General features: G+C 38.4%; 2 protein-coding genes across 2 annotated transcripts; both read left to right on the top strand.

The window, feature by feature from the left end:
- The first annotated feature begins 873 nt into the window (after positions 1–873).
- On the top strand, positions 874–5,664 carry LOC125208316 (ATP-citrate synthase beta chain protein 2). Its single transcript, XM_048107897.1, has 17 exons — positions 874–1,111; positions 2,065–2,183; positions 2,291–2,393; positions 2,566–2,631; positions 2,720–2,843; positions 2,964–3,098; positions 3,279–3,339; positions 3,416–3,492; positions 3,623–3,778; positions 3,869–3,997; positions 4,072–4,204; positions 4,298–4,425; positions 4,511–4,616; positions 4,759–4,835; positions 4,926–4,996; positions 5,083–5,367; positions 5,454–5,664. Exons 2-17 carry the CDS (start codon positions 2,084–2,086, stop codon positions 5,527–5,529), a joined length of 1,827 nt encoding a protein of 608 aa, XP_047963854.1. The 5' UTR covers positions 874–1,111; positions 2,065–2,083; the 3' UTR covers positions 5,530–5,664.
- A 2,018-nt stretch (positions 5,665–7,682) lies between these two features.
- LOC125208315 (phytochrome B) lies at positions 7,683–12,399 on the top strand. The gene is made up of 4 exons (XM_048107896.1): positions 7,683–10,118; positions 10,287–11,094; positions 11,315–11,608; positions 11,934–12,399. Exons 1-4 carry the CDS (start codon positions 8,027–8,029, stop codon positions 12,151–12,153), a joined length of 3,414 nt encoding a protein of 1,137 aa, XP_047963853.1. The 5' UTR covers positions 7,683–8,026; the 3' UTR covers positions 12,154–12,399.
- The last annotated feature ends 1,538 nt before the right edge of the window (positions 12,400–13,937 follow it).

Raw genomic sequence — 13,937 nt, 5'->3', positions numbered from 1 at the left:
CATTTTAAGGTATATTTTCCATCTATCGTTTTTGAGGTATATTTCTTCTTTTAGTAACATCTATCTTCTCCTACTTTCCTAAAAAACGTTTATAAATACTGTACAATTTTAATGCAAAAAATAAATTAGAGAAATAGAAAAAATGCGATCGAATTACTTTTCCGTACAATACTCCTACAACAAGAGTCTTATTTTGTTATTTCAGTCCATCTCAGAATCCTATTTTACTTTTATCATAAATGATAAGTAGATTTCACATTGCACCAACTTATTTAACTCACATTTTATTATAAAGCTAATATATATAAGTGAGGTTCATTCCCCACTAACTTATTTAACTCGTTTTTTTTATATTTATTAAATCCGTGTCATAACCAAATAGGACTCCTAGTGGGGACCGGAGGGAGTGCAATATTAATTGAGTTATAGTACTTCATCCGTTTCATAATAGATGACACACTTGAGGAATGACACATGATTTAGTTGATTTGTTTTGTGTGTTAAGTAGAGAAAGAAAATAGTATATTTATATTAATGTGAGAGCGGAGCTTTTTTCAAAAAAAAAAGTGACATCTTTTATGGGATAAACTAAAAAAGAAGTGTGACATTTATTGTGAGACGGAGGGGTAGTTTTTTTTAAGGCATCTCAGAGTAATTTAAATCATTTTCTTTTTATCAAAAAGTTTATGATTTCTTCGATTTCCCTATATCTTTTTAGCTTGTTGGTTATTACTTTCATTTTAACTTTTAACATCCAGATTTGTGAAATTTCGTTGCAAAAAAAATTTGTGAGTAAAATTTGCATTGTACATTGATCTCATTTGAGTAGCAGTACTTGTTTGATTTTCCAAGCAAGTCAAGCACACCAGCCATCCAATCCACCTACCTCATCATCACATCCATCCAAATTTCTCTTCATCTCTTTCAAGTTTCAATTTTTTTACCCCAGTCAAACTGCTACAGCTAACAAATCACACTCACCAACACATTCCCTCGTCTCTTATAAATCCCAATCCCCGCCCTCCTCATTACGTCTTCCGCTCTGATTCTTGGATCTATTTTTTGGCTGCCTTTTCCCTGATTCCTATCTATTGTCGGACAACTGCAAAAGGTTTGATCGGATCTCTCCCCTTTTCTCTCTTTTTCGATGTTTACGAGGTAGCTCATTCACTGATTTCTCGTCTCTGCTCAGCTCGGTTCAATTTCAATTTATTTGAACCCGATCTTTGTGCGAAAAATCACAGCTTTTTATTGCATTTCTATTTTTCACGTGCATGGTTTGGTGGGTTTATGGTTAATGTGGCGTGATCTGTTGTTTGGTGCATTTTTGGTGTGATTTTTTTATGTTGCCTTGCATTTGATTTGTTTGAGCTATAGATCTCTGAGTGAATTATTGATCAAAATTAGTTGTATTTGAGCTTATATTGGGACATTGCTAGTTAGGAGGATGCTAGTAGGTGTTTTGTGATGGTTTGGTTATATATTGTCTAAATTTTGGTGATTTATAGGGATCCATGTATCAAACAACTCTTTGTGTTGGAGACTAGTTTAATTGCATTTTCTTGGAGCCTAGAACGTCCTGCCAATTGTTTAGTTGAACTTATCAGCAACTAAACTTGCATTTCAATTCATGTGTGATGTATATATATCCTTGCCTGATTGCTGTTTCAGCAATTTATTAGTGAATAACTCTAGATGTTACACTTAGCCAAATTTTCTTGTTTTCGCCAAAGATTCTTCCTAATGAAAGAAAATAGGATTGTTGATTTGTGTTTAAGAATTTCGAATTTATTATTCTTTTGATTATTTTAATTTTCTTTATCAAAATGTGAGTTAAAAATTTTGGTTTTTGCGTTTTTTAGGAATAGAGTTGGAGTTTAGAGGAAGTAGATTTTTTACACAGTAACATCCCATGCAAAATGAGATATGATTTGTAATCTAGGATGCTTTCCTCGTTCATTTTTAAGAAGTTAGCCAAATATTCAGTGTGATCCTATAATGTCCATCATGTTTCTGTGGACGATTCTTGCTTTGGCCTTTTTCTAATTGTGCGTGGGTAAACAGGGGCTCTTCTGAAGTCACCATGGCGACTGGACAACTTTTCTCGAAAACCACCCAAGCTCTGTTTTATAACTACAAGCAGCTCCCGATTCAGCGGATGCTTGATTTTGATTTCCTCTGTGGTATGTCTTTAGTGAAAGATCACGTGACTTCTTATGAAAAACTGAATTCCACTTGTAGTTGTTTAAAAGAGATTGACTGACTTGTCCGTTTTGTGTCTGCTGATCAGGGAGAGAAACACCTTCTGTTGCTGGAATTATTAATCCTGGTTCCGAGGGATTCCAGAAGCTATTTTTTGGTCAGGAGGAAATTGCCATTCCAGTTCACACTGCGTGAGTGCTATTTTCCTTGCTCATTTACTTCTTCTGTAGTAACTAGTAGGGAGACTATTTTCAACTCTTAATGCATTCATTCATTTATTAAAACCAATAATCTAGTCATTGCCTAAACGAGGCCTTTTTAGTATCTCACTGATATTTTTATGTTCCTTTTGCAATGAAACAGTATTGAAGCTGCTTGTGCTGCACATCCTACAGCTGATGTCTTCATTAACTTTGCATCATACAGAAGGTTGGCCTTCTTGATTAAGAAAATCTTTGACCTCTCTTTCTTGCTTCTTGTGCGATCAGTTAACATTATTCAATTTTGTATACTGCAGTGCTGCTGCTTCATCTATGGCTGCTCTGAAGCAGCCAACCATTAGAGTTGTGGCTATTATTGCTGAAGGTGTCCCTGAGTCAGACACAAAGCAGCTAATCGCTTATGCTAAAGCCAACAATAAGGTGTCTAACGTTACTTCATTGTCATGATTCGTCATAAAAATATTTCCTTCGTAATGCATCTTGTATGCTTCTTTGTTATTATCAGATATCTGTTCCTAACATAAAGGATCACATTTTTAGGTTGTTATTGGTCCTGCTACTGTTGGAGGTATCCAAGCTGGAGCTTTCAAGATAGGTGACACAGCTGGAACAATCGATAACATAATTCAGTGCAAGCTGTACAGGCCCGGATCTGTTGGCTTTGTCTCCAAATCTGTGCGTGATCATCTGAGAGATTCCTACTTGCGTTTTGCTTATTCATGTAGATATAAAGATCTGCTTCAATTAGAATCTTAAGCCTACTTAATCTGCTTGGATGCATTCTAGAATCCTTTTGCTAACGAACTTTAGCATATGTTTGTAAATCTATTGTGATCTTAAACTACTCTATTACAGGGTGGTATGTCTAACGAATTGTACAACACCATTGCTAGGGTCACAGATGGAATCTATGAAGGTATGAAAAATATGAACCTGTTGTAATTTCAGTTATGACTGCCGCCGGATTGTCATGTTAGTCTTGAATTACACAGGCATTGCGATCGGTGGAGATGTGTTCCCTGGATCGACACTCTCTGATCATGTCCTGCGCTTTAACAATATCCCTCAGGTACAGCATATTTCTGTCATTTGTAACTTGTTCTGTAGAGCTTCGTAATCAGCTAACAATCCAATATCGTTCTCTTAATGGAATTGAACAATAGGGATGATGGATCATCTTGGTTTCCTCCATGTAACAGGTTAAAATGATCGTTGTTCTTGGAGAACTTGGTGGACGTGATGAATATTCCTTAGTTGAGGCCCTTAAACAGGGGAAAATCAATAAGCCTGTGGTTGCCTGGGTTAGTGGAACATGTGCTACATTGTTCAAGTCAGAAGTACAATTCGGTCATGCGGTAAGCAGTTATCTTAAGAACATTTACTCTACGGTATTGAATCTGTGGATATCGACATGACGACATCTAAAACTTTGGTCGTTTTGATAGGGGGCTAAGAGTGGTGGTGAAATGGAGTCTGCACAGGCCAAGAACCAAGCCCTGAGAGAAGCTGGAGCAGCAGTCCCAACCTCTTATGAAGCATTTGAAGGTGCAATTAAGGAAACATTCGAGAAATTGGTAAGTGTCTGGTTATACGATTGCTGCTATATTTTTCATTATTAGCTGTTGCTGAAATTACTTTCCAATATTAGGTTGAGGAAGGCAAAACCACACCAGTCAAGGAGATTACACCCCCTCAAATACCGGAAGATCTCAACACAGCAATCAAAAGTGGAAAAGTTCGGGCTCCAACGCATATTATTTCCACAATCTCTGATGATAGGGGTATTTTTCAACTTGTTATGCTTCATTTCTTGATGCCAAACAATGTTGTTGCATAGGAAACATATCTCAGCCTCGACTTCTACTGACTCGCAGGGGAAGAGCCAACCTATGCTGGTGTCCCGATGTCTTCCATTGTCGAACAAGGATTAGGTGTGGGTGATGTCATTTCTTTATTGTGGTTCAAAAGAAGCCTACCTCGTTACTGCACACGTTTTATTGAGGTGATTTATTGTGCATTCGCTCTCCCTCCCTTCCTCCCCCTGTGATCTTCAGCTCTTTACTCAATATTGCGGTTGGTTTTAACAGATTTGCGTCATGCTCTGTGCCGACCATGGTCCCTGCGTCTCTGGTGCTCACAACACCATCGTAACTGCCAGGGCTGGAAAAGACCTAGTCTCTAGTCTTGTTTCGGGTAAGTTTAAGTTTGAAATCAGAATTTTTTTCTATCATGCGTCATGAGGAGAGTTTGCGTTTCTTTCAAACAATTTGTAAAAGGTTGTGATGTTTGAGGTTTTTCTTTGCCACTAAACATGACTTGACTGCTTCTGTAACAGGTTTGTTGACAATTGGTCCGCGATTCGGTGGTGCTATTGATGATGCTGCTCGATACTTCAAGGATGCTTATGAAAGGGTTAGTTATGATTCTTGATGTGTTGATATGATAAAAAAGACTTGAAAAAATTCATTCCTGAAAGTGGATTCACACGCTGTTTCCTTTCAGGGCCTTACACCTTATGAATTTGTCGAAAGCATGAAAAAGAAGGGCATTCGCGTCCCTGGTATCGGCCATAGGTACACAAACTATCCTTATCTTGATCATCGAACTCTTCAAACTCGTTACTGAAGTTGGTTCTTTTATGTATTTCCCCATTGCAAAGAATCAAGAGGGGTGACAACAGAGACAAGAGAGTGGAGTTGCTACAGTTGTTTGCACGCACCAACTTCCCATCCGTGAAGTACATGGAGTACGCGGTGGAAGTTGAGACGTACACTCTCTCAAAGGCAAACAATCTAGTCCTCAACGTCGATGGCGCCATTGGTTCCCTATTCCTCGACCTTCTCGCAGGTAGCGGCATGTTCACCAAGCAAGAAATCGACGAAATCGTTGGCATTGGCTACCTCAACGGCCTCTTCGTACTAGCTCGCTCCATTGGTCTCATCGGGTAAGTTTACTGTCAATTCTTTAACCATCAACCGATTAACCTTCTTATCCCATCCTAACAATCATCCATTCATTGCTCGAGTTCAGACACACGTTCGACCAGAAGAGGCTGAAGCAGCCCCTCTACCGCCACCCGTGGGAAGATGTTCTCTACACCAAGTGAAAGAAAAAGGCCGGCCAATGCATATTGCTACTGCTAAACTGCAGATTGAGGAACTTTGTGTGTGTTTTTTTACTAGATTCTTGATTTTAAACTTGGAATTATGAATGAATGATCCATTGTTAATTTTAATTTTAATCCGAGTATAGCATCTGCAAGATCGATGGGAGGAATATGTGAGAATTGATGAAGTGATGGAGATGAGATAACATAAAGAAGATGGGATTGGGAGTGGTAAGTGTTTGATGTTGGTGATGGGGTATCAATTATTGTACGATTTCACGTGGGTAGAATGTGGTCTGAAAGAGAAATATGGACACGATTGATTGTCCCACCACTTTTTTTATTGATAGCTTCTTGTTTTCTTCTTATACATTTCCCACCTCTACAACAAAACAAACCACCCAAAATGATCAACAAGGGTATGTCTGATATCCGTGATAGATTGAATTCAAGACAAAAACCGTGTCTAGATTAGGGGGTATTGTAGTAAGAGATTATCATAGCTGAAATTTTAGTTTTCACATTGTTATTTGGTAGACAAGATTAAAATAGTAAAATGTCCGGTAGGCTATATAGATTATTTGATAAATTAACATTTAAATTTTTATAAAATAAAAGAACTTCAATTAATTTTTTTTTATAAATAAAGTTCTAATCAAATCAAGACGATGAAGGTGGTCCGGTCAAGCAGCATCCACCACGTCACAAGTCTAGCTAAAAGATCGAATCAACAAGCCGACAATCCCTCAAATATTGCCCAAACAAACGAATAGCATATATGAAACCCGAGACAATAAAGGTGGTCCGGTCAGGCGACATCTATCGTGTCATCATTTTGGCCAAGAAAATTGAACCAACAATCGATCACCAAAAATACCCTCAACTATCCCTTGAACAATTGACCCAAAAATCGGCCAAATCAAGATAACTATTGCCGCCAAAAAAGAGATGGCTAAAAGACGCTAGCCGAACCATTGTTGCGGGCAATGCACACGGTGCATTCGATAACTGTGGACATAGCGATAACAGCAGTGGAAGGAGAGGGCATGATGCAAGACTACAATGAATGTTAAGATAAATAACAAGAGTCTATCAAACATGTTTTTGCTTATTTTCTAACAAATTATTTTCCAACAAGTCTATTATAGCGTCTATACAAAAAAGTCTGTTATATATACTACCCACGTCCTTAATTGTGGATTTTTTTTACTATATTTAAGATCAATAAATCTATGTGACCAAATTTTGTACAACCAAATTCTTGTTTATTTGACAAAAAAATAGGTTTATTTATGAATTTAATTAAAATATTAGATACATATATAGTACATGGAAAGTGCATAATATTGTGGTTATATATTTATGATTTTTTATAATTTTTTTATTTTTTTAGAATTATATATGTAACTAGTGCCTACTTTAATTCAAATTTTAAAAATAATAGAAAGAAAATTCAAATATAAATATAACAAATGAGGTTAAAGGCTAATAAGTCTTTTTAACTTATCCACTTACTATATTTATAATTTTAATATATAACTAATACATCAAATTATTAATATAACTTTATTTTGGTTGTACAAAATTTGATTGTTTATCCTTGCTCAATCAAGGTGTGATCATGATAAATGTTTTAGGAGTATGTAATTATAAGTCAATCAGTAGTATGGTAGTGAAATGACATGATCCGTGTTGAACGGTGTGTGCTTCAATTCTCAGTTTAATTAGAAAATCAAATAAAAAAGGAATAAACATGTGATTCTGGTATTCGAACGTGGGCAGAGCCCTACATCACATAGATTGAGCAATCAGATTCTCTGCTTCTGTTGTCTAAATTTTGCACACAATCCAACACCACAACAAATTCCAACTCAATAATTCAAACAAATAAAAATATATTTTGACCACACACACACTATTGATGACCCGAAATCATTAAATAATTTTAGATCATAAAAAGTCTAATAATCACTTTTCAAAGTGTACAACTCTAAGTCAAAATTAAAATTACTATAATTGAACAAGCATATTGATTACGAATCTAACTCAGAGAATCTTAATGTAGAAGAAAAAGAAGAGAAAAAGGTAAAAACAAAAAAGAAAGTTTTCACTTTTATCATATGCTGGTTTTAACTGTATTAGACATGAAAATTAAAAGCACGTGATGTGATGATCACAATGTTTATGAAAGTTGAGTGAGGTCCCCATCTCCCAAAATTGAATCTCTAATTGAATGAAAAAGCATTCATTCACGTATGAATGAAAGCCGTCTTCTTCTTTATTAGATAAGATTTAGGCCTCGATTAACTAGCTTCACGATCTAGAATTACCTGATTTTCTTGAAATCCGGGAAGAACATGACTGCTGACAACATGCTCGACGAAATGTCTACCTGGAGAACAAATTCAGTCAATCACTGCTCCAAGAATCTACCTTTCAATAAAACCTCATCATTTTCTTGAAATTTTCAATCTGCGAGTGTTTTTTCTTCCAAGAGATGGCTGCTTCTGGGAGAAAGGAGAATACTTCACAAGCTCAGTCTTCAGGTACGTCCCATCATCAAAGCCGCAATTTTAACCATAATTCGAGCTTAAACAGGGGAGGGGAATCTATGAGTAAGGCTGTGGCGCAATTCACTGCGGATGCTAGGCTTCATGCGGTTTTCGAGCAATCCGGTGAGTCTGGGAGATCCTTTGATTACTCACAGAGTGTGAGGACTACTAATCAATCTATTCCTGAGCAGCAGATTACTGCTTATTTGTCAAAAATGCAGCGTGGCGGCCTCATTCAGCCTTTTGGTTGTATGATAGCCGTGGACGAGTCTGATTTTAGGGTGATTGCCTACTCTGAGAACGCCCGTGAAATGCTGGCCTTGACTCCGCAGTCGGTCCCGATTCTTGAGAAGCCGGAGTTCTTGACGATTGGGACTGATGTGAGGAGCCTTTTCACACCCTCCAGCTCTGTGCTGTTGGAGAGGGCTTTTGGGGCAAGGGAGATTACTCTGTTGAATCCTGTTTGGATTCATTCCAAGAGCTCCGGGAAGCCATTTTACGCGATTCTGCATAGGATAGATGTAGGGATTGTGATTGATTTAGAGCCTGCAAGGACTGAGGACCCAGCGCTCTCTATTGCTGGTGCAGTCCAGTCGCAGAAGCTGGCCGTGCGAGCCATTTCCCATTTGCAGTCACTTCCTGGTGGCGATATCAAGATTTTGTGTGATACTGTGGTTGAGAGTGTGAGGGAGCTCACTGGGTATGATCGGGTTATGGTATATAAGTTTCACGAGGATGAGCATGGTGAGGTTGTCGCTGAGAGTAAGAGGCCAGATTTGGAGCCGTATCTTGGTTTGCATTATCCTTCTACAGATATACCACAGGCTTCGAGGTTCTTGTTTAAGCAGAATAGAGTGAGGATGATTGTGGACTGTCACGCAACTCCTCTAAAGGTCATTCAGGACGAGGCGCTGATGCAGCCCTTATGTTTGGTTGGTTCGACGCTTAGGGCGCCTCATGGTTGCCATGCCCAGTACATGGCGAATATGGGATCTATTGCCTCGTTGACATTGGCTGTTATCATCAATGGAAGTGATGAAGATGGTGGTAAAGGAAGGCATTCAATGAGGCTGTGGGGCTTGGTTGTTGGGCATCACACATCAGCAAGATGTATTCCTTTCCCACTTCGTTATGCTTGTGAATTCCTGATGCAGGCATTTGGGCTTCAGCTGAATATGGAATTACAACTTGCTTCGCAGTTGTCGGATAAACGTGTTCTAAGGACACAAACACTGTTGTGTGATATGTTGCTGCGTGATTCACCAACTGGTATTATCACACAGAGCCCTAGTATCATGGACCTTGTCAAATGTGATGGAGCTGCTCTCTTCTATAAAGGGGAGTATTACCCCCTTGGAGTAACACCTACTGAAGCACAGATCAAGGATATTGTGGAGTGGTTGTTGGCCGAACATGGGGACTCAACGGGTTTGAGTACAGATAGTCTAGGTGATGCTGGGTATCCTGGGGCAGCCTCTCTAGGTGATGCAGTGTGTGGAATGGCTGTTGCGTACATCACGTCAAGAGATTATTTGTTCTGGTTCCGTTCCCACACTGCAAAAGAGATCAAATGGGGTGGTGCAAAGCATCACCCAGAGGACAAAGATGATAATCAGAGGATGCATCCCCGTTCTTCGTTTAAGGCATTTCTAGAAGTGGTCAAGAGCCGGAGTCTGCCATGGGACAATGCCGAAATGGACGCCATACACTCTCTCCAGCTAATTCTAAGAGATTCATTTAGAGATGCTGATGGAAGCAACTCTAAGGCAGTGGTACCTGCCGCAGGTGGGGACATGGAAATTCAAGAGATGGATGAACTCAGTTCTGTAGCCAGAGAAATGGTCAGGTTGATAGAGACTGCCACTGCTCCCATATTTGCTGTAGATGTTGAAGGCCGCGTTAATGGGTGGAACGCCAAAGTTGCAGAGTTGACGGGTCTTTCCATTGAAGATGCAATGGGAAAATCCTTGGTTCATGATCTTGTCCACAAAGAATCAGAAGAAGTTGCTGACAAGCTCTTGTTAAATGCTCTAAGAGGTGGCACCCTTCAGTCTAAATTCTATTACATTTCTTATATTTTCCATATGAAGTTCTATTTTGTTCTTTTAAAGATATTATAAAGCAAGACAAATGTCGTCCATGTAATCATACCAGTAGTTTATTTCAATTTTCAATATGCTTATGGAAACCAATTGACTACTGTAGGTGAAGAAGATAAGAATATAGAACTAAGGTTGAGGACATTTGGCAGCGAACAACATGATAAAGCTGTATATGTGATTGTCAACGCTTGCTGCAGCAAGGACTACACAGACAATATAGTTGGTGTATGCTTTGTTGGTCACGACATTACTGGCCAGAAAGTGGTGATGGACAAGTTCATCCACATTCAAGGTGATTACAAAGCAATTGTACACAGTCCCAACCCTCTGATCCCACCTATATTTGCTTCGGATGAGAACACCTGTTGCTCCGAGTGGAACACTGCCATGGAAAAGCTCACTGGATGGAGTAGAGGGGATGTCTTGGGGAAGATGTTAGTTGGGGAGATATTTGGAAGTTGCTGCCGGCTCAAAGGCCCAGATGCTATGACAACGTTCATGATTGTACTGCACAATGCAATTGGAGGCCAGGACGCTGATCAGTTCCCGTTTTCCTTTTTCAACAAAAGTGGGAAATATGTGCAAGCAATGTTGACAGCAAACAAGCGGCTGAATATGGATGGACAGATTGTTGGCGCTTTTTGCTTCCTGCAGATTGCTAGCCCTGAATTGCAGCAGGCTTTGAGAGTCCAAAAGCAACAGGAAAAGAAGTGTTTCTCAAAGATGAAGGAGCTTGCTTACATCTGTCAAGAAATAAAAAACCCATTAAGTGGCATCCGTTTCACCAACTCACTGTTGGAAGCTACAGACTTGACTGAAGACCAAAAGCAGTTTCTTGAGACCAGTGCTGCTTGTGAGAAGCAGATGTTAAAGATTATGAAGGATGTTGATCTCGAAAACATCGAGGATGGGTGTGTTTTCTTCGAACTTCAAAATCATTGGTTAACACATTTTTCTTATTTTTGGTAAAAAGGAAATATGTTTTCCATGGCTACAGCAGATGCTAAATTGGCAGAAAATTAGTGCTTGCTTATTTTTCTTTTACCGCCCACCTTTTTTCTTAGTGTGCTAGTTGTTTTTATACATACGGAGTATATATTACTGATCTTCTTTAGTGTCGTTTTCTGACAGATCGTTGGAGCTTGAGAGTGTAGAATTTGTGCTTGGGAGTGTAATAGACGCTGTTGTGAGCCAAGTTATGTTGTTGCTGAGAGAAAGAGGTCTGCAATTGATCCGTGATGTACCAGAAGAAGTCAAGACTTTGACAGTCTGTGGCGATCAAGTTAGAGTCCAACAGGTCTTGGCGGATTTTCTGATAAGCATGGCCCGATATGCACAGTCCCCCGAAGGCTGGGTGGAAATTCAACTCAGACCAAGCTTGAAGGAAGTCTCTGAAGGAGTGAACATTGTGCACATAGAGTTCAGGTAAATAAATTCCCTTAAATGAGCAAGGAATTTTGAAGCTAAACTGATAACATTGTATTATAAAAAGTGGTAATTGTCATTGCTTTGCTGAAATAATGATATCTATATCTGTTAGAATTTATATTTGGTTCTTGCCTCTCGCGAGAGGACATGAAGCATGTGCATTTGTTGTGTAAAATTGTGTGAATGTGTTGTTATGAAGTTCCACATTCATATATGGGTGACACTGGTATGAATCTTGATGCCTTGGTTGTCGTTGCTAATCTCGTTTTGTAATCTCAGCAACCTTGACACTGTAATGACATTTCGTGTTTTGTCTATTAAGGATCGTGTGCCCGGGGGAAGGTCTTCCGCCTGAACTGGTCCAAGACATGTTCCACAGCAGCCGATGGGTGACTCAGGAAGGCCTAGGACTGAGCATGTGCAGGAAAATTCTGAAGCTGATGAAAGGGGAAGTTCAATACATCATTGAATCAGAACGATGCTACTTCCTCATTTCTCTCGATCTGCCCCTGCACCGGAGAGGCTTGCCAAATGCTGGGTGATTCGAGGTAGCAGTATGCTGACCCCTCCTCACTCTTTAATATTTATACATCAGCTGATACTAAGAATGTTAGCCTTGGCCCTACTCTAAGATAACCTCTCATGGTTCACTTTCGTGCTCGTGTTCGTGCCTGTGTTGTATTTTTAGTTTCCCTCATTTTGTAGTCAGTCACAATAATACACTTTAGAGGAAGATGGTGGTTGATTTCACCATATATAATAAGCTCCCCTAACTGAGGATTATTCTACTACCTCTTTTGGAACTGCTTAATTTTAGTTTAGAATAATAAAATCACTTTTCTCTGTGTGTGTGAAGATAAGATTGAAGAAGGGAAGGAGTGTATGAAGTAATGAGACCTACCACAGATTTTTGTGTGGTGCAATGAGATGTAGGTGACATACTAAACCTAACCTGACCAATTTGACCAAACCTAAATTATGAGCTTCTACTTATCCTTTTATTTTTCAAATGTCAACTCACAACTGGAAACAGAAATCCAGCAACCTATTTCATATTCAATTATATAAATAATAGTAGTAATAGTAGTAAAAAATAGGTGAAATCAATGTACAAAAATTCGTCTTTTATGATAAAGGCAAAAGGCAATCACAACGTTGGGGTAGCACAGTCCAATCACAATAGAGATAAGGAAGCATTTGGGGCCTCCTAAGCAAAAAAAAAGGGGGGGGAATGCTGATGTAATTTCACATGTATTTATTTTAATAATGAGTAGTTCATAATTTTAAAATTTTAAGATTAGATTTTTGTCACAATGTATGGAAATATATTGAAATATGCTTAGAAAATGTAGATAATTGTTTTTATAGTAGTAGTAAGAATAGGAATTGACAATTATTAGATTGGATTGCATGTTCGAGTGTCTCTATCGAAGATTGTAATAATTGAAGAAATGCACGCCTTCCAATCATGCTGTGCACGCAAATACACACCAAAAATACCTCCACATTTCTTGTACCCAAAGGCGAACCACAAGCACTTCAAACAACTTGCATGTCATAACCTCTTTCATATGCAAATAGATCGACCTTTATTTCACACACACAAACACACACGTATACATATATATATAAATGTGTAATCAATATAGAACTACTCCCTCCGTCCGCGAATAAGAGTCCCATATTTTTATTTGAGTCCGTCCGCGAATAAGAGTCTCATATCACTTTTACCATAAATGATAATAGGATCTCACCTTCCACTAACTCATTCCACTCACATTTCATTTAAAACTAATATATACAAGTGGGGCCGTCATTCCACTAAATTTTTTCCACTCACTTTTCTTAACATTTCTTAAAATTCGTGCCGCTAAAAAATAGGACTCTTAATGACGGACGGAGGGAGTAGCTTTAAACGCATAATGCATAACCAAAATGTATAGGTCGTTGTAAGAGAATACCTAAGATTATTCGTACTTTGTTTTGAGTTCATTATAAGAAATTCGGATTTAAAATAACCTAGGTCATTTTTGTTTTTAGATCATTTAGTTTATTTTAAAATCCAAATTTTCTATAATGAACTAAAACAAGTAAAATGACCTTAGGTGTTCTCTTATAATGATCTATCTTTTGTTTTACGTTTTGCATTTTAAGGTAATATTCTCTTATACTATTTGGTATGTATGATTGATTAGAGAGCAACTAATTTGTACTCTCTAGTGCATAATTGAACACTTATATTATCCCTTAGATCAATGGATGGATGAATGTGATTGAAGGAAATACATTGCATGATAATGGCCAAACATTCTCATTATACCTTGGT

Source organism: Salvia hispanica, chromosome 2 (assembly GCF_023119035.1).
Source record: "Salvia hispanica cultivar TCC Black 2014 chromosome 2, UniMelb_Shisp_WGS_1.0, whole genome shotgun sequence".
Lineage (NCBI taxonomy): Eukaryota > Viridiplantae > Streptophyta > Magnoliopsida > Lamiales > Lamiaceae > Salvia > Salvia hispanica.
The sequence above is the reverse complement of the archived record's forward strand: the minus strand, read 5'-3'. Positions and strand labels throughout refer to the sequence as shown.